Below are 27752 nucleotides of genomic sequence, written 5' to 3'. Positions count from 1 at the left end.
TTACTTGTATAATCTTTATGTGGACACTGCTATACAAAATAAATAAGTTCAAAATCAATACATTGGAATCTTCAAATAGTACACTTCTTTAAACTACTGGCAAACACAGCAAACCTATCTCCTTGTCAATAACCTGCTACTATAAGGCATGCAAACTCTAATGATGCCCAACTTTTTGTCTTTAAAACATATATCTATGGAACATCTTTACAAACACTTTTGTATAAAATATAGAAATCCACAAGACGTTAAATCTGCATAGAAAAAATAACACCTTATTTCACTAGGAAGGAATGGACAGATATGTCACAGTTGTTTAAAAGCACTGCCTTTCTTACTGGGCAAAGACCATATCAAGACAAAACTTGCCAATTTGTTCACGTCTACATGTTCTGATAAACATGATAATAAGCCCAAACAAGTAGATATTCTGGCAAAATTTCAGACTCCAAAATATTTTGCCTAGGTTAAGCAAAGTTTTCTGATACACATAACTTTCTTTACTGTAGTAATGTAAAAGAAAGTCTAACTGCTATAAGCAAACACTAATATGCTGCATTGCTGGCATTGCAACTGTTCTCAGTCACATAAAAGGATGAAGACAGAATAAACACTATCTCCATATCCTTTCTGCAACTGCAACATGTACCTTTATGTATTACCGGTAACATGATAACACTGAAGAACAAAAGATTTTGGATGCCAAAAGTGATAGTAAATAAATAACACATCTACAAGGGATATCTACTAATTATACATTTCATGGAGTATTAGGATAAAAGTTCAAGGTGTAAGGACAGATATATATATATATATATATATATATATATATATATATATATATATATATATATATATATATATATTTTTTTTTTATTTTTTTTTTTTATACTTTGTCGCTGTCTCCCGCGTTTGCGAGGTAGCGCGAGGAAACAGACGAAAGAAATGGCCCAACCCCCATACACACGTACATACACACGTCCACACACGCAAACACACATACCTACACAGCCCTCCATGGCTCATCCTATATATATAGGATATTCCAAAAAAGGCCCAGTCCTCTGTTCTTAACGCTACCTCGCTAACGCGGGAAATGGCGAATAGTTTGGAAAAAAAAAAAAAAAATATATATATATATATATATATATATATATATATATATATATATATATATATATATATATATATACATATATATATATTTATTATACTTTGTCACTGTCTCCTGCGTTAGCGAGGTAGCGAAGGAAACGGACGAAAGAATGGCCCAACCCATCCACATACACATGTATATACATACACGTCCATACACGCACATATACATATCTATCCATCTTTTCCAAAAGAGGGAATGGAGAAGGGGGCCAACTGGGGATTTTATCTCTAAGGCTCAGTCCTCTGCTCTTAACCCAACTTGCTAACACAGGAAATGGCAAATATGTATGAAAATATATATATAATTCATTTTCTGTTTGTTTTCATACTATTCGCCATCTCCCACATTGACAAGATAGTGTTAAGAGCAGAGGACCGAGCCTTTGAGGGAAATACTCACTTGGCCCCTCTCTCTGTTCCTCCTTTTGGAAAATTAAAAACAAGAGGGGAGAATTTCCAGCCCCGCTCCCTCCCCTTTTAGTCGCCTTCTATGACACGCAGGGAATGCGTGGGAAGTATTCTTTCTCCCCTATCCCCTGGGATATATATATATATATATATATATATATATATATATATATATATATATATATATATATATATATATATATATATCCTTTCTTTTTTCCTTTCATACTATTCGCCATTTCCCGCATTAGCGAGGTAGCATTAAGAACAGAGGACTGGGCCTTTGAGGAAATATCCTCACCTGGCCCCCTTCTCTGTTCTTTCTTTTGGAAAAAAAAAAACATACATACATACACAGACATATACATATATATACGTACATAGTCATACTTCCATTTATGACTTGAAAAGATAAAAGTGCAATACAATAAATTACAACTTGGAATATTTATGAATCATAATTAAACTGACTTACAATAATTCAAGTTCTATGAGAGAGCAAGCAAATCCAATGCAATTTTTTTTTCCCACATACTGTACACGATTTATCTTGTCTGAGCCAACCGGCGCTACTGAATAGGGAGAAAAATATAGATATTAACATAAAAATGAAACCCATGATAATCGCAACACAATTTCTGAGGTATTTCAAAAAGAATGTAAGCATCAGTAAGCTTTTGGTTGAACCTACTGGTCTATTTATATGATACATAAGATGACTACGTAAAAATCATACATACATAGGCATATATACAAAAAAAAAAAATTAAAGCTCCATTCTGACTGCACTTCCAGTAACAATAAATCTTAATGTACAATCATATTTTGGTATACCAGTAAAAGCAGTATACTTATATATAACCCTAAAGTGCACTTTCTAACCCAAAACAAACATGAAGTAAGACATGACTAACATTCAAAAACAAATAAATAAATTTCCTACCATTCATTTAAAGTAAGTCGCCTATCTTTAGAGAGTTTATATTTACTATACCGTCCACCCATTGCCACCTAAATTTATATCACAGATCATTCTTGGCTACTCTTTCACCAAGGATACAATCAATCAGTTCTCAGCCTTTCTACTGATGACTGGTGGTGGGTGATGATTCCCGAAGGAAGGTCTGAATGAGGCTGGTGACTTGATGACCACTAGCACCTTGTACAAAGCTCTCGTGGGTTCCTGCCACTTCTTCAATTTTTAGGGTTCCTTCCACAATCTGTGATCAAGACATTGGTCAAAAAAAAAGCTAATTGCACCTTGTCAGTTATATAGCACCAGGGAAAAACTTGTTTACATGACAATAAAACAACTCTCAATCATACAGAAAATTACTTAAACAATTACTTTTAATCAATTACCTCTAGCTTTCATCATACTCAAATTCATGTTGTGAAGTTTACCAATTTTGTACAGTAATTCAATCTCTAAGTGTACTTTCATGGTATGAAGGCAAAAGCTAAGTATGCTTTACCTTTGAGAGTCCATAGTCATGCCCAAGAGTAGCTGCCTGGAGGTTGTCTCTAGCTCGTACCAGAAGAGTGGGTCGTCGCACACAGCCCTCTGGCTTGTGTATACTCCCTGCTATGAGTCTATGGTATAGCATCTCTGCAGCCTTCACAGCCTATGGCACACAAGAAAAATAATGTTTTGATAGCTTATTCAAACCTTCCACACACATTAAGTTCCATCATCGAGAAATCATTAACCATTAAATAACAATCTTATGACTAACAGCATGACAATGTTTCATGAAGTTGCAGTATCAACAAACTTTAAGGCTTGAAAACTCAACTTCACAATGAAGCATGATACTGGAGTCTGCAGAATTCCTCCAGTTCAACAGTATCATAATAAAAAAAAATTTAATCACCATATTTATGTTTAAAACTGTTCAACAGCTTGACCATAATTGTCAAAGTTGCAATATCTGTAAATATTTTACTGGCAGAAGACTAAACTTCACAGTGTAGTATGGTATTTAAATATAAAGATGTATCAAAAAAATTGTAAAAATTTCCTTGAATCCACTTATTTAGTCAACCCCAAGTAGGCAACATTTACAAAAGATATCACGACCCATCTGCATATCAAGTTTCTATTCAAAGCCACATAAAATTGATACAAAGTGCAATACAATCTTAAAATAAAAACTACTAATGTTACATGAGCACAAGTTCAAATATGAGTTCTGAATAATGTTCCCATCAAAAAATTACTTGAACTTTCATGTTACCTTAATCTAACTTATCCTTGCAACAAAGTGTAAAGCAAAGATCAAAAAAGTGCATTATTCAACCTTTGTATCCAGTAGAGCATCTAGAGTGTCTTACCTGTTGGCACTCATTTTGTTGCAAGCTGACCCCTACAGCTGCTCTACTTTCAGTCACCAGCTCAGCCACTTTGTTCACTCTTTCCTCCCATGACTTTAGTCCTAGTAATGTTTTCTTCAGCGTTGTAGACTCCACTGAAGTAAACTGCATAGCGAAGACTATCAAGATCTCTACCTGTTCCTTGTCATCCCTCTTCTCTAACTTCCTGTTATTCATTTGAGACTCTTGTGTGTGAGGGGTGGAGCCAATCCGTGACTTGTACCCCTCTACAATATCAGTCACATATGACTGAGAGCCATCAAGGAGGATGACAGAGGTTGGGATCCGATTATTTTTCTCCAATAAACGGGTCATTTCAAGTGCCACTGCAGTACCAAAGGAGTATCCACCGATGGCAAAGTCTCCTGATGGGTGTACATTTTGCAGCTCCTGTTACCATGAAAGAAAGAGCCCAATTTTTTTGTAAATAAAAACAAATTTGTGTTCTGGATTGGTAAAAAAGGAAACCTTTTGGCAGTGACACTACAAATTATTGAAATCCTGAATATAGCAAACCAAAAGGGAATTATTTCACCCAAAATGAGCTGATTACCTGTACTAAGGTTTGTGCCATTTCTGTGATAGAGTGATGAGGAACATCTGATGGATACTGTAAGCCATACACAGGTCGGTCAAGCCCTCGTGTCACTTCAACAAGAGGGGCAGTAGTACCCTGTATGGGTGCTGCAAGGAAAAGAGGAGCATTGTTGCCTCCTTCCTGCAACACAGTGACACGTCCCTCTGGCAGTAGTGGCAGGGTAAGCCACGGTTGAGGAGACATCTGCATATGCTCAGATGCCTCCTTTAGTACTGGCTTCACTGACAATTTTTCTGAAAACGTGATTATGGTCCTTTACAAGATCAGTATATCTAAACCATATTACTTTCAACAATAATCATTGCATTGTCTTACATTCTCATCAAGATATCATTCAAATTGGCTTTACTATTCGAATTAACATTTCTTAATCAAACATTCAAGAAAATTTACATTACCTTCTGATGTGTTCTGAGCTAGGGAACCACCCTTCTTGTCCATGTCTTGCAGGGTTCTTAGCGTCAACTCTCTGACTTGAGCAGCAGTGAGGACGAGGTCAGCCTCTCGCTCAAGTGTTTGCTTCACCTCCACACTCATGAGGGAGTCAAGACCTAGGTCCCCAAGCGTTACATCCAAAGGTGCTTTTGAGACATCTTTCATTCCTTAAAGATAAAAACTGGAGATTTAGTTCGGCCATTACCAGAATTGATTAACATAGCCTAACTGAATTATTTCATGGCCTTGAGTATTACAATAAACTGATGCAAGGCAATGTACTCCCTATCTACTGAATTACTTAAGAACCTTGAGCATTACACTAAATTGATGCAAGGCAATATGGTACCTATCTGTCTATCTACAACAATGTGTTTAAATCTAATACTAGTATTAACAATACAGGAAGAAAACTAAGCAATAAAAAGAGTACAAAATTATGTCTTAGCCATTGCCAATAATTAATAAGGAATTACAAAAATTGTTTCTCCCATTAAATGCTTTTCACTTCATACAACTTAATACTTTATCTAAGACTAACCCAAAACGTTCGCAATGGACTTCACCAGTGATCCACCACTGCTACCATCAGCCTTGCCAGACTTTTTGGTGGCTAGGCATAAAGAGGATACGACAGGGGTGGCACCCAGGAGCAGCATGTCCAGACACTCCAACACTGACCGCACTGACTGAGGCTTTGTTCCTGCCACCTGAGGGAACACACAACTTTCCATAATCACACTAAATCAAAAGTCTTCTCGCTTTTCCAAAAGTTTCACTCAAAGCAACCAAACAATACATAAATAACAGATCTCAGAAATAGTGTTGCATTCCACTTTTCTGTACAGTTTTACTTCTGTTTTTTCACGTGTGCCATTTTCTACATTAAAAAGTAGTATTGAATCATAATGAAAGAAGTATGTAGACTGACAAAAATCTGGAAATTTTTCAATAACTAGATAGTTTGTAACAATGAATGAAACAAGTACACATGCAAATTACTCCAAAGAACTTTAGTCAATACTATGAACAAACCTCAATATCACCCAATGTGTCAGCAAGAACACCAACATCACCTACACCACCCCACTGGATGGCCACACCTGGTAGTCCTGCCTTCACCCGAGCCTCCACCACACGCTCACACACAGAGTTTGCCCAGCCGTAGTTGGTCTGACCTGGAATATCACATTTAGTTTCAAGCGTCTGATCATGACTAATACCTTCTTCAAATAATCTTTGATGATAGTCCACTGTTAGGTTTGAAAATTTTCAAATTTCATATGGTCAACTTTGTGCATCTTTCTCCCTTATTAGACAAATGATTCAAAGTTAAGACCCAAAGCTAACCAAACATTTGTAGACATCCCTAGTCCCTTACCAGCATTGCCCTTGCCACAAGCGATACTGGAGAAGGCCACCCAGAGGTGTAGATTGGGGCAGCAGACACGAGAAGCAGCGTCCAGGGCTACAGCTCCATTACCTTTAACATGATTCACGAAGTGGAAGGTCTCTGAACTCTGGTTCTCAAGGAGAGAGTCTTTTAACACCTGTTGGGCCATATAACAATTGTAGCTGCAGTTGATATGAATTTGTCTTGTTCTGATCAGAAATGTTTGCTATTTCCGCAAATGAAATTATACAAACAGGATATACTGAACATTCCACCGATGTCATTCTAATATATTTCAAAACCTAGGATTCTGAACAATGAAAGAGACAAGATACAGATAAAAAAATTCAAATTGCATCAAATATAGTTTTCAAGGCAAAACATTTGTCATATCCATAAAATACCAGATTAAATTTTTTTTTAAATTTTTGCTTTACCATAGCAAGGTGGAAAATGCCTCCCACAGGTCCATCTTCAGCTGCCATCTGAAGGAGTAAAGTAGCACTAGTGGTGGTGGAGGCATCTTGTGTTAATACCCGTACAGTTACCCCAGACTCCCGCCACCGCCGAACACGCAGTGCCTGCGGCAAAACATCAGAGTTGTTCAACAAACAAAATGCAAACCTTTTACATTAATGTAATCATCATTTTGTCCGCATATTATCAATATTCAAACAAACAACAAAAGGTTACAATGCATGATAGAGAGATGTCTTCCCATTTTATGTACAATTACAAAGACCACTTATACAAAACACTAGTGTTTATATGTCCACAAAAATCAACATCTCATCAATTTGGAATGTTTGTTAAAAACTAACTAAACCTTCAGAAAACAATAATGAAAACGTAAGGTAGCTTCCATTCAAGATCATCAGTAACTGGATCAAAAAAGATATATCCCATTCATGACATAACTTCTTTCTTTTGCTAGAAAGAAGGTTCAAATTTTAATGTCGACCAGTTCATCATGATAATGCAACCCTTAAGCATGTTACAATTCCTGGATATGATGGCCTAGCCTCTGACCTGACCCTTATATTCATGGGCCACACCCTTGTGTTCAAGAGTCCAACTAGTGTTCCTAAAAGGTTTAGTTAAGTTAACAACTAGCAGTCCTTCAAGAGGGATGATCTGCTAACCCCAGCCTCTCACTGCGCACCTGGTAACCTGTTGTGATCCCTCGACGTGATGTAAGCACCAGCTTCTTGGCCCCACGGCCAATCAGCCAACCAGCCAACTCTAACCCCAAGCCACCCAAGCCACCAGTAATGACATAAACCATGTGGGCATGAGGGGTGACACGAGGCACAGCTGGGACAAGGGCAAGGTCTTGGGCAGCTGAAGATTCGGGTTTTATCTCTAACACAACCTTGCCAATGTGTTTGCCTGTTGCCATGTACCTGCACATAAAGATGGTAGTGCAATACCAACTGCTTATTGTATTGTGTATATCAACTGTGAACTTTGATGCTCTTCAATTAATGAAAGTGAACTTTGATGCTCTTCAATTAATGAAAGTTACAAGTTAATTTTAAACACACTACATTTCTGGAAACCCTAATTCAAAAGGAGTTTCTACTAGTATTCAAAACATCAAAACCTTTGTGGACTAACAAAGAACCACAAAATTCAACCTCAGTACTACTAACATCTCTATATATACTTTTTAAAACTAGCATCTCTATATATAATCTTCAAAACAATGTAATCCATACTGTGCTGCAAAGTGCAGTAAACTAGAATGAATTTTTTTCATTTTTACCTTATACAGCCAGCATCAAACAAAAGGAGACCAAACCTACCTGAAGGCATCCTCGGCACATTCCCTCATGAAGAGTGTGGCTGGGAGGGGCCTAACTACCCCAGTCCTCAGGCCCTCTGACACTAGATCATTGATGCGTTGTCTTTCCTCTGGAGAGGCATCAAAGAGAGAATCCAGAAGGATACCATGGAATGTCACATTCTTTAAGAAGATAGCCATACCTGGAAGACACAGATCCTTTGTCATGTTTAAATAACAAACATCATACACTATACAATACCATGTACTGAAAGAATCTACGAGGTTATCTTTATTATATCAATATCAATGAACTAAAAGTAACACAATACCAACCCAGAGCAGTATTGTTTGATAAGTCAGCCTTGCCAATCTCAAGGAAGCGACCATGTTGCTTGAGGCACCTGACAGAGGCCTGCAGGAGGTCCCCAGCCAAAGAGTTTAGCACTACATCTACTCCATGACCACCTGTACGCTCGAGAACAGCATACTCAAAGGTACCATCACGAGAGTTGGCAAAGTTCTCATCCTTGAGCTAACATAAGTCAAAACGGAGTTTTTGAGTCTCTCTCCAGGGAAGAACATTCATATTCAATTCTACAAAGTTTGTTAAACTTATGGTTTAATGAAACAAATTTACTGTACATGGATCACTTAATTCATTAATATGCAGCCTTTAAAGGAGTCTTAAACACATGAAAAATATATGAACTCTTACACTACAGCTTCTCATGTACCGTACCTGTGGGAAACGCTTCTGCAAGAAGGCCTTCTTCTGTGTGCTGCCAACTGTGGTGTAAACAGTACAAGAGCGGGCCAAGGCAATGCTTATAGCTGCCTGTCCCACACCTCCAGAGCCTGCATGGATGAGGACACTCTCTCCAGCTCGCAATCCACCACGCACCACCAAGGCATAGTATGCCTAAGGAGGGTAATGAACTTGTTGCTCAAACTAAGTATTTGTATAAACTTATAGAAGTTTTCCTAAGTATAATGGTCATTTGCATGATAAAGTTCAGTACTTGAAAAATATACTGACAGGCAAAATTTGTAGGCCATTTCATTCCATATCTCATAACATTAGTTGACTTCCCCCACAAGTTCTGACAACATGATCTAGAAGTCACCTTCAATGAGGCTGCATCATCAAAAGTGAACAGAAAGTACAGCACCACTGAGGATCACATTTTAAAGAAGCCTAATTCAACCTATTCTTGCCTCAAAGCAGCAGTTTCATAAAAGATTCCTATGGATGTATGAATATATCTGAATATGTTTTTCTGTTCCCTGAATACTATTTAGAAAAAATCACACTATCCACACAGACTGAAAGAATTCATCTCAGGGTAACACTACTTGGTCAGTGCTAACACTTACAATCATATCAAAAGAACTACACAACAAACCTAATGCTGCGCACTAAGTCACATCGCTATGCCAACAGAGGTACATATTCAATAAAAATGTAAGGATACAGGAAAGTCTTCCTACTCACAGTTGCATACACAACAGGGACAGTAGAGGCATCCTTGAGTGACCAGGAGGCAGGTACAGGCCAGGTCAGCAATGGGTCAGCCTCCACACTGGTGGCCAAACCACCTGCAGCAACCAGACCCATCACACGCTTCCCCTTACTGAAGCCAGCAAATTCCAAACCTAATATGCACTCCTGCCAACAAAGGCTTCATATTAAACATGGGTTTACATTTCAGATTTAACAATTTCAAAAGACTGCGTTAATCATTCTGGATACATCAGAGATAAAAGATTATAAAAAATCATAGCATAATACAATTAGACACATTAGGAAGAAGTAGTCCGAAGGATCACTGGGTAGGAGCCTCAGAAACACTTTACTAAAGATGTCCTCTGCCAGTGGCCTGTTAAGGGTGAGGCACTAAAGGATAAAAAGCAGCATCAGAATTCACCAGTTGTGGAGACTTTTGCCTTGACCATCCCCTTGAGGGACTTCCTGAAGGGTACAGGCATCAGAAATACATTTAGATAGATAAAACAAGATTTATATCACACCTTCATTGCCAGATCTCCTGGTAGAGCATCAGGTGGGAGTTTTCCTGTGGCTAACATCACATCACGGAAATTCAATGGTGCATAATAGACATCACACGCCAGCATGCTTTGGTCACCACCATCTGAAGGTTCCTGTGATCCCATCTGGAACCAGGTGAGGGAGGCAAGGTCACCACGCATGGCCACGTTCAGAAGGGCATGCCGAGAAGGATGTGGTGCCAGTTGACTAAGGGGTAAGTGTCTGTACGTACCCCAAACACTGTTCTGACAAACGTTGATGGCCAAGTCACGACTGAGTAAGTCAGACTTAACGACTGCCTTCCCCTCAGGCACAAAGACACATCTAAAGAAACAAAAGCAATATGAGATAAGTACAACTTAATAAAGGAACTTGTCATTGATAATCTTTAACTCCTCTAACTACTTTATCCATCACCACTGAAATATTACCTGATTTTTTCTCCACCAGGTTCCCTCCTGAGGCAATTTACAAGCCCTAGGATACCAGATGCAGGCTCTCCAGATGACAGGAGCCATACAATATCCTCAGAGGGCCCCAACACCCTCTCTTTCAGCACTGGCACCCATGAGAACTGTGTATCAGCAGTGGAGACTTCAAGTGTGGTGTATGGCATCTTGGACTGACTCTGAAAGTTGAACAAGTTATTCATGAAAATAAAAGGAGACAAGTACTATCTAATATCATACAAATACCTTCTGAAAGTAGTTAGCTTTTAGTAATCTATTCATTAATGAACTCTAGTGCATAGGAGGTACACAAAAGTAATAAACATAACTCTCCCAACTTACAGTGTCAGTTTCCATGATGTATCCACAAGATCTCATTGGCATATTATCTAAAATTTCTTCTTAAATGCAGATATAAAGCACCAGAACTAGTCTAAAAATCTCAATATAGTTAGAAACTTCACTCTCATATCATGCCATACCTTTCTCAGTAGTTTCATTCCAATCTTTGAAACTGAGGCAATCTCAAGGTACCCAGCTCCTTTCATAGTCTCTACTACATCTTCTGCATCTGTCATGATGAAAGAACTAGCACTAAGCTTGTCAATTATTTCATCCTCGTGCTGGTGAAGTATAAGAAGGTGTGGAGAGGGTGACATGTTAGAAGCAAAGTCAGTGTTCAATACCACTCCCGAGGAAGCAAAGTGCTCCTGCTCCTCCTCCTTCAGCTTGTCTGGGGTATGGAGTATGTAGTCTACCTGTAGGGGAAAGCGTTTCTTACTTTCTAATTTACGTCCAAAAATTACATAACCATACTTTAATAAAGATTAGAATCTCAGGTTATTCATGTCTTCAGTATTTTAAACTTAAATCTTTTCTCACATGTAATGATAGTCTACCTTAAGCTGAGGCTTAGAGTTGAGGAGGTTCATAAGGGTAACTGCCACACAAGTGTCAACAGGGCTGCCAACTGAAGTTCCTCTTGAGGCACTCTCCACTATCTTCAGTTTATAACCTAAGGTGTTTTCCAGTACTGTGTCCAAAAGAATCCCAAGGCAAGCATCTGTTGTCAACTGAGACGAAATCATATGATCTTCAGTAAGCTGGAGAGGGAGGAACTGGTAATTCTCAAGCAATGGATTGTCTTGAGTAGGCCTTCTTGGGGCCAAAGTGGCCTTCAAACCCTGAATGGCTACTCCATGGCAGGCTGTTGCTCCCAGATGCAAGTTGTGGTGAACCTGAAGGTCAGTCATAGAATGTAATTTCTATCAGAGAAAAATTCCCCTAATATGACAAGGTGTGGCAAATCTTTAAATCAACTGATGTAACACAAATCATTGCTCCCTGTATGCAGTATTTATAAACCGAACTAAAAGCCCTCAAAAATATAAAATTGAATAAAAATTTCCATACAAATTCCAAGTCTGACTTCTGAATCGGCAAGATGCAACATTCCATAATAAGCTCAGACAATACAAACCCATATGAAATGGTCATTGTAATCCAACCTAACACAAAAATCACTGTCTGAATATCTACTGAAATACAATATAAAGCCAACTTACAGGGACAGTTCTTTTGCCATCCTCAAGTTCAGAGTCATGAAGAAGGGTGTTAGGATCCACCGAGATCTTGCGTATTCTGGTGGGCAACATAAGTGCCCTGTATTTGGCACCAATCAATGAAAATTGAAGCATTGTGTCCAAAAATGACACCCAGTTGTCCTGCCACATAAGGACTCCATGTGTGCCTAACATGATATCAAAACTAAGTTCAAATACACAAATAATTTCATCATATAAAAAAAGAACACATTAAATATTTTGGACAAAATACCATAAAGTGAAATTAAATATTTTGGACAAAATACCAGAAAGTGAAATACATATCAGCACTTACTTTTGCCATCATGAATGATACATGCAAAACTTGAAATCTTTTTGAAATTTTTTTTCATTACTATTACCTTTAAAAAAAAAATCTTCCCTTACCTTTAAGGTCTGCCTGCTTAATGCCCTGAAAGAGGCCACCATAATGGTAGCCTCTGAGACGGAGCTCCTTATAGACATCCTTCTGCAGCAGAATCTTATCACCTTCTTCAGTAGGTGGTGTCAAGTAATCCATCAAAGACCTGGTTTCAACTGACTGGCTAGCTCCTAGATGGATATTACCGGAAGCAGCAACTGAATCACTGACAACAACCTGTATGAAAAAAAGGTAAAATCAAATAATATAGACCATTAGCAGAAGTAAAATAAATCATTCCAAAGCTATATTTCATTGTACAGTAGTCAAAGTATAAAGGAACAAAAATATATCCAATCTATTGGTTAAAAATAAGACAAATACAAAAGGGACTGAACAATAACAGTAACAACAGGTACATAAGGATGATAGACTTTATAACGAACCTCAAACTCTCCTTTAACAAGCAAGATCCTGACTGTTAATGTAGTAGTCGTGCTTGAAGTGGTATTAGAGGAGGAGGACAGAACAGTGGCCTGGTGTAAGGTAACATTGCTGAAAGTAACAGGGGTGTCCTCCCACTGCAAACCCTTTAGGCGACAAAGGGCTTGCCATGCCAGTACCTGTGTTAAACAAAAGGTTGATAGTATCAATTACCACAGTTCAGTAATCGCTCATCACCAGATTCTAGCATCAACAGAGTACACTGCAAATGTTATACAAATAGCTCAGTAAATAAAATGTTTCACATGCAAAACTTAGTTTTGGCTAAAATGTTTAATATGAGTGGACACACCACTAATAAAGAATGTTGTAGTGATGTGCTTAATCCATTGAGCACAACTGCAGAACCCTTGGGTACAACAGAATAACTCTTGGGTATGAAGGACAAACCAATGACTGATCCTTGAGGGCAGAATCAAAGGCCATGTCATCATACCCAAGGGTCATATCATGCTCAAGTTTGGTCGCATCATGTTCAAGAGGTTAACCCACCAAATAACCAGTTGCAGGGAAGATGACACGACCATCAATTGTGTGACCTTCCAGGTAACGGTGCTCCTCAGAGTCAAGATCCACCTTCACCTCATACTCGGAGCCAGCCGGAGATGTACTAAAGCGAGCAACATCCCACTCCTGGTTGTGGTCCCATCTGCATATCAATCAGAAAACATCAGAGGATCTTTACTCAAAAAAATATCCTTTTCAAGCAATATATACCTATTCAGTATAGAGTAACAAACAATGCCAACTTTTTTCCAATAACTTGGCAATGACAAATATCATAATCATTCTGAAATATGAGACAATATCTTGAAAAAAGAATTACCTGATAAGGCTGGCAAGAGAAGGGGTGGAAGGAGGAACCGGCATTGCAAGCCGAGGGTACAGGGCCCCCACATCCACACTCACACCATTCATGTACATCCTGGAAGAACACAGAACCAGTCAGAATTAATAAAATCTGAAATTTTCACTTAGACTATTGGTCTTATTACTGTTAGCCAAATAACGGTTGTGTGGAGGAGGGTGGATGTATTGGAAATGAGATGTTTGAGGAGAATATGTGGTTGTGAGGTATTTTGATCGAGTAAGTAATGAAAGGGTAAGAGAGATGTGTGGGAATAAAAAGAGTGTGGCTGTGAGAGCAGAAGAGGGTGTATTGGAATGGTTTGGTCACATCGAGAGAATGAGTGAGGAAAGACTCACAAAGAGGATATATGTGTCAGAGGTGAAGGGAACAAGAAGTGGGAGACCAAATTGGAGGTGGAAGGATGGAGTGAAAAAGATTTTGAGTGATCAGGGCCTGAACATACAGGAAGGTGAAAGGCATGCAAGGAATAGAGTGAATTGGAACAATGTGGTATACTGATGTCGACGTGCTGTCAATGGATTGAACCAGAGCATGTGAAGCATATGGGGTAAACCATGGAAAGTTTTCTGGGGCCTGGATGTGGAAAGGGAGCTGTGGTTTCAGTGAATTACACATGACAGAGACTGAGTGCGAACGAATGTGGCCTTTGTTGTCTTTTTGTAGCGCCACCTTGTATGCCTGTGGCGGGGGGTGCCATTTCATGTGTGGCGGGGTGGCGACGGGAATAGATGAAGGCAGCAAGTATGAATATGTACATGTGTATATATGTATATGTCTGTGTATGTATATGTATGTATACATTGAAATGTATAGGTATGTATATGTGCATGTGTGGGCGTTTATATATAAAAATGTGTATGTGGGTGGGTTGGGCCATTCTTTCGTCTGTTTCCTTGTGCTACCTTGCTAACGCGGGAGACATCGACAAAGTATAATAAGATGAATAGGAAAATCATCAAATTCCTTCAATCTGATATCTGTCTCGTGATTATCATAATCTTAGCAACATACGACATATAAAATGTGTGCATAAAAATACTCTATAGACATAACTAACAGAGTACACCCAGACACTAAAAAATATACCAATTCCTGGGAAAATAAGAGTTTACTGGTAAAAAGCTAAATGCAAGAAACCATGACAGAACCCAGGACCATTCACTTACTTGCCAAGTGCTGTTAAGAAGTGAGTCAAGGAGCACTTAGCATCCTTCCTGATGAGTGGAATGGGTACAGCCTGGGGTAGTGACCTCCTCAGAATGGCCTGAAGGAGTCCATGAGGTGACACTTCCACTGCTATGGCATCTGCTGGAATCTTCTCTAGAGCTTCCGCAAACAACACTGTGAATTCAATGAAATGCAATCGCAATTCAGTCTGTGCTGATGTCCAAAAGGCTTATTTACCATCTTCATCAATGAATATGTGATGCAAGGTGGTTTGATCAAGTAAGCAATGAAGGGGCAAGAGAAATGTGTGAAAATAAAAAGAATGTAGTTGAGAGAGCAGAAGAGGATGTGTTGAAATGGTTTGGATATATGGAGAGAATGAGAGAGGAAAGATTGACAAAGAGGATGTATGTGTCAGAGGTGAAGGAAACAAGGAGAAGCAGGACACCAAACTAGAGGTGGAAGAATTGAGTGAAAAAAGATTTTGAGCGACTGAGGTCTGAACGTACAGGAGGTGAGAGGTGTGCAAGGAATAGAGTGAATTGAAATGATGTGGTATACTGGGGTCAATGTGCTGTCAATGGACTGTACCAGGGCATGCGAAATGTCTAAGGTAAACCCTAAGATAGGGTATCAAGAAAAATCCCTACATGTCACAGAAGGTGACTGAAAGGAGTGGGAATGAAGAGCTGCAAATACTTCCTTCCTGTTTTACTTTGCAAAAACTTACTGTACATAATTCTATACTTCAGAACCCCTTGTATGATTATTTCTATCTAAACAAAAAACATCCACCATTATCAAAATCTTAATGTTAAACATTTACACTGGTCAAACAACAGTTGCTGTTATCACCACACTAACTGCACTTTACGCCATGATGATTGCCATTTGTATAGTGCAGGACAACATAACATGAATTTTCATTCACAAGGAAAACCAAAGCTAAACTTGATACAGACCTGGAGAAAGGAGGTTATTAACGAGGTAAACTGGTGATGCCATGTTGACACCTGGAGCTGCCCAGCGAGCTTCTGGTACTGAGGAACTCACCCAGCGTGATGACCTCTGCCGCGGACACGGGATCAGCTGAAACACAGGATAATACAATCAACTGACTGAACACCTGATCAATATCTTAATATGATGATGCATTTAACTACATCAGGGGGTGTAATTTCCCAGAACAGATAAATCTATACATGTGAAATACATAATGAAAGCATTAAATAAAGAGGTCAGAATGTACACACCTCCTACAGCACATGGAATCAGCTGAAATAAAGGACAGTTCTATCACTTACCTGAAAATATGCCCCAGATTCTTGAAACAAAAATATCTTCATTTATATGTGTTGTGAGAAGGGTTGTACAGAACAGTGTTAAGGAGAGGTATAATAATAAGCAGAGTATCATTTTAAGTGCAAAGTAGGGTATCCTGAAATGGTTTGGACATGTGGGAAGGATGAACAAATGACTAAGAGGATATACCTATAACAAATGTAGAGGGCTATGGAAAGAGGAAGACCAAGAAGATGGAAGCAAAAATTGAAAGAGATTTTAAGTTATTGGTGCCTAAACATGCAGACGAGTCAGAAGGGTGCATGGCACAGCAAGTTGGAGCAATATGGTATACTATGGGAAGCCATGCTACAAACAGGCTGAACTGAGGCATATGAAGTGATCACAGAAAACCATAAAATGGTCTGTAGAACTTGGCTCAGGATATGGGGTTCTGGTTTCAGTGCATTATATATGTGGCTGTTCTTTATCTGATCCCTACTAATGCATGAAACAGCACAAAAGTACAAGAAAAATCTACCTCAAGGTGTTTAATCTGATATTATAAAAGTTAAATTCATGAAATGAGAAATATAATACAAAAGCAGACAATGTTGTAATTAATTGTATGGCACTTCCACTTACTTTTGTCAGTTCTTCCAAGAGGCGTGGAGCAGCAGCCTTGAGGGTTGGATGGTGGAAGGCTACACCTTCTGACTGCACGGCACGACAGAATATATCTTCAACTGACAATTTCTCTAACACAGCTCCAATATTTTCTTTAGGGCCCGAGAGTGTTACAGAGTCATGAGCATTATGGCAAGCCACAACTACACCATCCTTGCAATACTTGCTTGCCTCTGCTGCACTTAGACCTGAAATGACCAGTGTTTCATCACAGGCAGCTTGAATTCTCAGGAATGCTGACTTGAGTGAATGCATAATTCTTCACCCAACAACAAACCCAGAAAAGTGTAGGATCAACTTTAAACATTTGGAAATCAGAGTTGCCATTCCCTTAATCAAGATCCAGTATCATCAAAATGACAAACTTTAGAGATGTATCAAAGTATTACTGATCCATCTCTTCACTACACTGGTCTTAGCACCTTGCAAACAAGTTAACTTGTAATATTGCACTCAAAACACAGTTGATATAAAACAGCCCTTTGAGTGAAAGTCTAACAAGCTGTCAACTTACCAACAGCAGCCATGGCCCCTGGGGGTAGGGTGGCTTCCTGCACAGTTCGTCCTCGCCAGTATGCTGCAAGCACTGTCTGCTCAACAGTTAAAGCCCCATCGGCATAGGCACAGCCCAACTCACCAACGCTATGACCCACCAAACCTGCCACATCATGCACACCCACACTCCACAACAGATCTATAAGTGCCACCTGTAATAGTTAGGGCAATGAGTTGGTTGCCTAATGTAAGACCTGTCAAATCCCAGCCTTGCCTAGTTCTTTATCTTACTCATTGTCCATTTTCTAATTAGGTTAATTAAATTCGAACCAAGGACCCCATCCACAGCAGACATGAAAGAAAACAAGAGTATAAAGTTTCATAATAAAATATATGGAGGGCATTAGATAACATGCACATGAGAGAATAGGTATAATGATTTTATCATGGCTACATGAATGCTATGATACAAAAGTGAAAGCAAAATGTGATTAGTTATGAGGACGATGATATACAACATAAGACTTAATTTATGAAAGAAGGTAAAAGTCTGCATTCTATTCAAGAATCTACAAGTCTTGGTTTAGAATAAGATAATGATGTACTCATTAATGCTATTACATTTCAAAAATACATTAATAAGATTGTAAAACTCTGGAAATACAGTAAACAGAACATTATTAATGCAGGCACCTCATGCTGTGAATGGGGTTCACTTTTCTTGAGAGAATGAATTTGTTTGAAAATCAATTGAATTTAAATCACACCTATTTTGTAGCAACAATACATCACTAAGTAATGTGGCTGGCATTACATCAAACTGAATCTGCCTCTTTAGTCTTATGAGCCAGGTATTCACAACTAGGCAGATTTTAATTTACACACTTAAACCCATCAGTTACAATGCAGCACTCTCAGCCAATATGCCATTGCTAATCTAGTTTCTAAACAACATCATGATTTATATACAATGAAACATGTTTGGAGGACTTTTGAATATCAGTAAACTGAGCACAGTATGATTAAGCAATAATCAAAATTACATGGTTACACAGGATATTAAAGTTCAAAAGTAACTATGAATTTTATGTCATCGATTGATATAGTACAATTCCATCAACATTAATCCCATGCAGAACAATCATAATGTGACCTAGTCTGAAAGTCTGTTAGGTCAATTCTACCCACACCTACTATTTTTCAAGCTTATATTCATATTACACAAATAAGAAACCATGAAAAGAACAGCGAGGCAGGAGTACCTTCAGCATAATTTAGCATCATGACTATCATACCTGCATGGCAGCAATGGTAGAAAAGCTGGCAGCTGTTGTGGACATCATAGTGGGATCTTCACTGGTGAGAATCTGGATAAGGTCAAGGCCTTGTGGCAAAAGGGCTGCATGGCACCTCCTGATGGTGGCTGCGAAGGTGGGGAGGTTAAGGAGGGCACGGCCACATCCAGTCCACTGGGAGCCCATGCCAGAAAACACTAGCCAGAGGGGCCGCTGGCTTGGAGACATCATGGATGCCTGCACCGAAGGAAGGAGTGGTTATCTAACATTACAGTGTCTGGAGAGCGCTTTTTTTCCCAGGACAAAATCTGTAGTATCACTACAACTCAATCAAAGCATCCTAAGTTAGATATGAAAAACACATATCTGTAGTTTATCAATCTTTTAACAGAGGCAAACATGGCTGTCATAACTTTAAAACAAAGCTTCTTGAGATGGATACTGAATTTCTGGCCACATGGCCTTAAACAACTGAGAAATTCTTTAAGCAAGTCTGGGTTTACAAGCTTATTCTTACCTGCACAACATCCTTCTCAATGAGGGTATAGCCACGGGCAGGATGACTGTTAGAAGGCATATCAGAGAGTCTATCAAGGAGGCCACAGAGTGCTGGCGTAGCTATCTCCTTAACCCCTTCCAGCAGTGTTGTCACTGTCTCCTCTGTACGTCCAGCAGCCAACACCAATCTCGGCACATTATCTGAGATTACCTTATCCAACACAGAGTCTTCATGAATCTTCTCATCTGAACCATTGGCAAAGCCACAATCTGTAGCATTGGCAAAATTGATGTCCATACCATTGGCAAAACTACAGTCCTCTGGCATTACACCATTAGAAGATGATGGACTTATCCTGTGGGTTGATGGGATGAGCACAGGTTTCAGGGATGCTGCAAAAGGGTGGCTGGGACCCCCAGGAGAGCGCAGCAGCACATGGACATTTGCACCACCAAAGCCAAAGCTGTTGACAGCTGCAAATCCCCCAGCCCAAGGTGTGTTCTCATTCACCACCTGCACAGGATACAGACAGAATTTCATTCTTGGATCTAGGAAAAACCAATGAACTACAATGTTTGTGCAAATCCATTACACTAAAATGAAACTTTGACCCATAGTCATCACTTATGAATTCAAGAATAAAAAACAAAAAATATTACAGTGAACTAACAGACATAATAATATGTGCTTCTGACACTAGCAAACACAAGATAAATTACAGTAATGGTACTTTTCATATATCAAAGCTATGTGGTATTTGTCTATGTACAACAAAACCACTTTCTCACTCAATACATTGCCACATGATTAAAAGTCTCTTCAACAAACAAAACCTTCAGTATAACCAAAAGCAACATATGTTTGCATAGCCATTATGTGAAAACAATTGTTTTATCAAAGTCTGCTCATAGAGTAATGATGTCTTAAAATAACCTCAAGAATTTACCCTGACATTTATGAAATATCTTGACGAATCACCCTGTATATGCATATGCAAGAGTGCATACATACACACATATATATCTAAATGTGTGTGTGTGTGTATGTGAGTGGATGTGAAGGTCTTTCTTTGTCTGTTTCTTTGCACTACCTCACTAACGTGGAAAACGGTGATCAAGTATGAAAATATACAGATATATAAACATACACATGGGAATAGTTAAAACTGTGTGAAACAAGTGAATGAGAGGTCTTGAGTGGGACCAGTCAACAGTACCTTAATCCTACCATCCACCAGTGCTGGGATCTCTGGATTGGGGGCAGTGAAGTGCAGGTTCCCAGGTAGTTCCTTCCGTTGCATGGCTAGCAGCACCTTCAAAACAACATGCGTATACAATAGTAATTTCTTGAAAAGAACAAGTAGATTTCTCTCTCAAAACATAAAACAATAAGGAAAGAGTGAAACATAGCAAATAGTATGTAACAGTCCTCCATTCATGAGAACAATTACAGTACCACAAATTCATTCACATATGAATTCAACAAAGATAATACACTTAAAACTGTAGTGTACAGACCTTGACCATTGAGCAGAGGCCAGAGGCAGGCTCAGAGTGCCCCATGTTAGACTTAACTGAGCCAATCATAAGTGGGGTTGACCGTCCACAGCAGAACACCTCCGCAAGGGCCCCAACCTCCTGTGGGTCTCCAGCCTGTGTGAAAAAAATATTGACACTTGGTGATGAAAACACAAAAGACAGCATAATGTGAATAAACCATAATCATTATGAGTACTAACAATATATACAATGTTTGTTGTAAAGACTTCTAATACTATACATAAGTTTCTCATAAATCATGAATGGTACATGAAGGAATAACTTTCTTTTAATTGGCTGACCTTGGTGCCTGTCCCATGGGCCTCAACGTAAGATACTTCTAAGGGAGAGACCCCAGCAAGATTGTACACCTCCTGCAGCAGGTCCCGCTGTACTGCTCCTGATGGGAAGGTGACACCCTCACCCTTGTGACCATCTGTGTTGGCACGGGCATGGACAATGTTGGCATATACCCGTCGAGCTTCAGGTGCTCGCTGTAGCAGAATCACCACAGCTGCTTCACTCCTTACATATCTGAGGTAGAAGCAGGTCAAGTGAATTTTCAGTGCTTATTATACTAATACCTTGAAAATATACAAAATATCAAAACATCTAAAGCAGTTCCAATGTATTACTAAGTAACTTGCCTATAACATTCAACATCAGTAAACAAAGTAAGTCAGTTTGCATTGTCAACCCTGCCTCATGTAAAAATCATTGGAGTTCACTGACAGTTCTGTTTAAACTTTGATTGAAAAGGAGGCTTGTCTAACCGGCCTTGTCCCTCACTTACATTTCACTTCCCCAACAAATGTTACTGTGCATAAGCAAATAGGTAAAGGGTTGGGGCAACTGCCCTCAAAAAAATCCTTGCAGTAATTGTCATTCACAAACACTGTTTGCTAACATTCAGGCAAAACAGACAAAATTTCATCACAAGCATTTACAATGTTAAGATTATCCAAAATCAAATCAACTCAACCCATCACTATAAATCTCAAGGTGAATTGCTGATAGTGCCCAAACTTACACAAACCAGGCAGGTAAGGCTTCAGGGCAATTTACATAATGGTTTTCTTCATGCTGTTTTAGTTATCAAAGGGAGATCTAGTATTTTCTTCTCACTTCATTCTACAGATCTTTTCCCACTCTCATTAATAATAGACACCCTGGTCATTCCTGAGCATATCAAACTCGGTTATCTTCCCATTCTCAGCATCCATAGACATTGCAGTCTTTCTTGGGCAGGTTACACTTAGTGGTCACAGCAATAGTCTCCCAAACTAGTAAACTCTAGTGCCACTTCTTAGCCACAAGTGCCTCACCTTTGACAGGACAATGGCAGGTGGCAACTCTAGTGCAGTGTTTGCAGAGGCTTCTAGCTAGTTTTCCAACTGAATACTCCTAACTAGTGCTTCCACCTAATGTTCCTACCTACTACTTCTACTTAATGCTCCAACCTACATGTTCCTAAATGTTATAAACTTTTATTTAGTACATACATCATATACAAAGATCATTCCCAGTACTTCATCAGGGTAAATGGGTATCTACTGACTACTGACTGATTGTACTAACCCATTGCCTGATGCATCGAAGGATTTACACTTGCCATCTGGTGCTAACATATTGAGAGCATTAAACTGCATGGAGTTCTGGGGCTTGAGGGTGAGGTTAGTGCCCCCTACCACTGCTGCCTCTATTTCCCCTTCGGACACTGCTAACCAAGCTGTTTGGAGTGCCACCATAGAAGATGAGCACGCTGTGTCGATTGCAAAGCTAGGACCTTAGGAGAAATAAAGGCATCACTTAAGTGAAATCAAGACATATAGCAAATAAATACCACTGAAACTTTGCCAGTGAAGAGTAAATGACGGCTCCAAATGAAAATTTTTAAATTCCACTAAAATGAATATGGCTTTTTTTTGAGACTTTTATAATCAAGGGTGTTTTTGCATACTTTATTTTAAAACACAGGAACAAAATGTGATAATGTAAAGCTGAAAAAGAGCACATTTCTGTTCATAGAGTACACAGTTGTCCAACAACATAACTTACCCTTAAAATCAAAAGTATAGGATATGCGATTAGCAAACATGGCTCTACAACAGCCAGTGAGTGCATAGCCAGACACGTTGGCAGGGTCTACTGTCCATGCTTCTTCACTCTCACTGCTGCTCACACCCACATACACGCCCACGCGACGCCCACGCAGCTCGCTGGGGTTCATACCTGCAAAAATTGTCATGGTATCAATTTCAGAACATCAATATAAATATCTAATGCTATGCATACCAATACAAAAGTATGTTATTTAGGTTTCATAACATAAAAGGGCTGATGACAATAAGGAGACAGGACCCACCAGCATCAAGAATAGCTTCATAGGTTAGCTCCAGCAAAAGTCGCAACTGGGGGTCCATGGAGTGGGCCTGACGAGGCGACACGCTGAAGAAGGCACTATCGAAGTGGGCCAAATCTGGGAGCTTACCAGAGCGTCGCGGGAGGCCATGTGCTCCTGCAGGAGGGGAAGAGAAAGTCGGTTATATCAAATTTTCAGAATGTCAGATGGACCTTGTGTCGGTTTTACACCTCAGTTCAATACGTCTAATACACGTTCCCAGTTTTAAGGACTACTGCAAAATTGAACATACATTGCAATTTTATGTTCAGAGAATAAGGTCAATGTATATCTAGTAATTTTTGTATCGAAAAGCTTCGAGTAGGTTTGCCACATTAAAACTTGATAGATCTACATCAAGTATATGAAAATTTCTCAATAGGAAAAAATTATCTGGAACACATGGATTCAGTAACTCAACCCTGAAATTTTATGCAAATTTATCAGATGCATACCTGTTTCACTATCCTTGGAAAATTGACAGACTACAATAGAAAACTGTATAAAAACACATTTCAATGGCAATCAAGAAAGTTAGCACATACGAGGCTTCACTTCAAAGTCTACAATGTTATTTCACAAGGAGGCTTCACTGCATGGTCTACAATGTTATATCTCTAGAGGGAATGAAAACTCTTAGTTTTTCCATATGTACATTCAATCTATGCAAACAATGCAGGTAATCACTATAATCCACGGTACTATTTGCTAATACAAAACATCTACTTTAAAAAGCTCTTCAATGCCTAGTTGCTTAAAACACTGTTAACTGGAACTTGCCCATCTGACGTATCTGGTGAGGATACCGGTGATGGTGATAAAAAGAAGTAGTTAGTTATTTACATATACCTTAGGCATACTGCATTTATGCATGTCTATACATTTCATCTGATGATAATTCATTTCAATGAAAATTCAGTAAAACAGGAAAATAATTCAATGAATGATGACCATCTGTCATCCATCTCTGCTACGCTTTTACTGTCAGTCATTAAGTACGATTATTTCAAAGGTTCTTTATGTATTTGGCAAGGAAAATAGTTAGCAACGATGTGACCTAATATTCACGTACAAGTGCAAGCCTCAATAACTTTAGAACCTCTAAGGACAAAAGATATCGAAAACAACCAACTTTGAAACCTTACAAGAGTATTTTGAATCATTTAAGTATTTTCCCTTTCCCGAGCCACCAAGCTTCAAGTTGTGTCAGCGCCCGCAAAGTACTTCCCAATTGTGCTTTACAAAGCAGATTTTTACCATTGTGTCTAACCACTGACCTGGTGTCCAACGCCGGGCATCATCAGTCACCATGTCCACGCCCGTGAACAGATTTTGGGCAAATTCCTCGACGCTGTTGCTTTCCGGGAAGCGGCCGGACATACCGCTTACCACGACCGACTCCCGACATCTTGCCTCAGCCGAAGTCTGTGACTGAATAATTGAAAAGTGTTAACAGGAAACTTAGGATATACTTAAATATAATAAACAAATATAAACAATATATCTAGTTCGGCAGTACAGTCCCTTCACTGTACTAGCTGCATCATGGTCATCGTTACAGGTTTGACCCGGTGCCAGTACAGGCTCTCAGTGCCCCTACTTGTATGCGACAATATATAGAGAACATAAATGTGAAGAGCAAAGACGTCCCAAAATATGATATCTACATAAATTCATAAACCATATTTTAATTGTAGTTATCTCACGTTCTATTACAAAATCATGTAGATAACCAAAACCTTTCTGATCACTTAATACGCAGTAAGCAGGGTAGTTTTAGTAAGTCATCGACCTCTGCTGATAAAAAAAAAAAAAAAAAGAATGACCAACATGAACATGATTATCAACTTTCTCTGACGTTTCACTACTGCCTTGATACACAGGCAAGAGTCGGTCGCACGTTTTTCAGTTTCCCACGCTCACACCCACGAGCAGGGACTCCAACTTGTGTTGAATAATGCATTTCCAGACGCAGATACTTATCTTAATCATCTGATAATTCACGTTTTACTTAACCTCAATTCTGACAAATATCCGAACATTAAAGTACAATGCTCCATGTTTTCTTTTCTTAATCGGTTTTAGAGTTCACTAACTTGAAATTACTTTCTCGTTCTTAGAACTTACAAGTGCATCAAGATATATCTCATTATGGGCATTTCTCCAGGAACATGTACCTGAACAGTTAACGCACCAGCATTTTTCTATCACTTGTCAATTCAGTGGCAAAGGCTGTTTATTACGACAACTTACAGAGGTAAACGAAGTCCTGGTAAACGAAAAAACATAGAAACGCAGGCCTATACAAATATACGGAAACTTAAACAGGATGCCTCAACATGTCCAACCGCAATAATTCCTTTGAAAAGACTTAAGTTGCTAATAAAAATGTTTTTTAACGAAACAAAACATGACATTTAAATTTACCGCAAATCTGGGACATTCACACTCCTTAGCACACTGTAATTATCCTTGCCTTTCTGGCAATAACACGTTTATATCACTCATGTACCGAATGACTAGTTAAATTCTCAAGCAAAAAAAAATAGAGAGACATCTCAATCACATAACGAGGAGGATATGTCAATAATGAACTTAACAAGTCTAAATACGACTGTCCGCATGCCAGAGCCTCTTAAACCCTATAATGTCTAACCTTGCACACTACACCTGTGAATTTTTTTGGAACTTCTATAGTAACAGCTTAGTCAATCTGTATTCCATCCAACTTAAAAATCTAGCGAATGATACACAATTTTTTGGATCGGTCAAGCAAAAATATTCCAATACCTCAGTGACCCATCACCACTGTCAATGCTGGCTCACCCGTTTTCTTTCGTGGGCCTTCCCCGCTCGCCTCTCAGCTGACGCCGGTACACCTTACCCCAGGGAAATTGACGCAAAAGATTTGTCTAAATCTTAAATACTCTCAGTTGTCATCTAATGCCAGCACACCTTCACATCCTATTAGTCATCAACCAACGACAGCACACCTTTCACATCCTATTGGTCATCAACTAACGATAGCACACCCTTCCTCCTGTCAGATGTCACAAGCCACACATGTTCCCCTCCTCCTTCCTGTCTGGTGTCACCTGACGCCCGCAAGTCTTCCCCCCACCTATCAGCTATCACCTGCAGCCTTCACACCTTAACCGCTAGCTATCACTGTCAGTCAAGATTTATTAAAGATGATTTATGTCAGAGTCTCCTAATCCTTAAGCAAACTACAGCATCTCAGATATGCAAGTGATCGTCCACATTCGGGATCTCATGAGCTGACAAAATGTCACTTTGGTGGATAACATTACGCTCATCTTAAGCTCGTATAAAAGCTTGTCTGTCAATTGAACATGAATCACACGTCATCTTCACAAGACGTAAACTCCATTAATATAATGATCAATTACTAACCTTTTTATTAGTGGACAGTGAGGTAATCACTTGTGGGTCAGTTGGTTTGGTTTCAGGTAAGGTGTCTGCGTAAGCTGGCATGATGGAGGGTTGATGTTTTCAGTGGTAGTAAAAGTGCAGTGCACAGGAAGAGTATAAATAAATCTGTAAAAGGAAGAACACAATCAATTTGCATGACCATATTCTGAGTTTGATCACTATAATTTCTTATGACTCAATTTGTCGTATTATTTTACTAACATGTAATAAACATTACAGATCTTTTGTTCTTCAAGAATGTCAACTTTTCAAGGTATACTATCAAACATTTATATTTTCTCCTCGAAATTTCACTTGATTTACAATATGTAAACACTGGTTTCCTTGGACATGATTTGTAAGCCACTACTATATTCTTATTCAAGTAAAGTCAACGTACTTACGTTAGGGAACACCAAGTTTTCTAGTAACACAGCGGGTGAGGTTTTCGTTTAATCCCTACGAATGCTCCCTGTGCACTGACATCCCTAGTGCCGCTCGGGCTTTATAATTTCCTTTCAACATCAATTTCCAGGCGGGTCTGGGCCGAGGTGGGACCACGTCGCCTCAACCAATGAACGCACGCTAACCCGTGACGTCACCGCGTACGACAGCCTCCACCAATGCGGTGGCGGGTCGCGGCTGAAGCCGCCGCGGCGTTTGTATGGCGTGATGCGCTGGGGAAAAGATTCGCAGCATTCAGCAAGGAGCCTAGCTATTGATCGCTGACACAGGTGATAGCCAAGGGCCATGAACGTCCAGCTGGATAACGATGACTCTCATGACTCCCACGTGTGTACGTTCCTAATTAGCACAACGAGGATCCCCCGCAGGTCATCATTCAATGGAGGACTTTACCAATTTCAAATGCATTTTCACCAAGGGAGGGACAGTCAGTGCTGGGAGCAGGAGGCAGATTAATAGCCACAAAATCCACATCAGGATTACGAGAAAATAATATACTAATAAA

The 27752-nt window shown here is 39.3% G+C and overlaps 1 protein-coding gene across 2 annotated transcripts; it reads right to left on the bottom strand.

Moving 5' to 3' along the window:
• On the bottom strand, positions 1-27340 carry LOC139764374 (fatty acid synthase-like). 2 transcript variants are annotated; one of them, XM_071690918.1, is made up of 38 exons: positions 27187-27340; positions 26765-26908; positions 24628-24781; positions 23315-23467; positions 23008-23181; positions 22528-22735; positions 21252-21483; positions 20929-21063; positions 20628-20723; positions 19430-19924; positions 18913-19149; positions 17637-17829; positions 17081-17310; positions 16117-16243; positions 15154-15328; positions 13943-14041; positions 13609-13765; positions 13059-13235; positions 12639-12849; positions 12213-12397; positions 11547-11885; positions 11130-11405; positions 10630-10826; positions 10180-10522; positions 9644-9817; positions 8891-9070; positions 8485-8683; positions 8171-8351; positions 7528-7768; positions 6803-6946; positions 6354-6522; positions 6008-6150; positions 5514-5682; positions 4936-5139; positions 4493-4770; positions 3901-4329; positions 3042-3191; positions 1-2786 (listed from the first exon to the last, which is right to left on the bottom strand). In XM_071690918.1, the coding sequence occupies exons 2-38, from the start codon at positions 26843-26845 to the stop codon at positions 2649-2651; spliced, it is 7473 nt and encodes a 2490-aa protein (XP_071547019.1). In that variant the 5' UTR covers positions 26846-26908; positions 27187-27340; the 3' UTR covers positions 1-2648. The 2 variants fall into 2 exon arrangements, with proteins under 2 accessions (XP_071547019.1, XP_071547020.1); XM_071690919.1 differs by having other exon boundaries at positions 27183-27246.
• Between the last annotated feature and the right edge of the window lie 412 nt (positions 27341-27752).

Source organism: Panulirus ornatus, chromosome 49 (assembly GCF_036320965.1).
Source record: "Panulirus ornatus isolate Po-2019 chromosome 49, ASM3632096v1, whole genome shotgun sequence".
Lineage (NCBI taxonomy): Eukaryota > Metazoa > Arthropoda > Malacostraca > Decapoda > Palinuridae > Panulirus > Panulirus ornatus.
Note: the sequence above shows the minus strand (reverse complement) of the source record. Positions and strands in the feature narration are given on the sequence as shown.

What these genes read in the sequence shown, in the direction of transcription:
- LOC139764374 (XM_071690918.1), bottom strand. Translation starts at nt 26,845, where the DNA reads ATGCCAGCTTACGCAGACACCTTACCTGAAACCAAACCAACTGACCCA. An exon ending in ATGGCAAAAGAACTGTCCCT is followed by an intron (nt 11,886 to 12,212) that starts GTAAGTTGGCTT and finishes ACTGACCTTCAG; the next exon opens with GTTCACCACAACTTGCATCT. An exon ending in ATGACTATGGACTCTCAAAG is followed by an intron (nt 2,787 to 3,041) that starts GTAAAGCATACT and finishes TCTTGATCACAG; the next exon opens with ATTGTGGAAGGAACCCTAAA.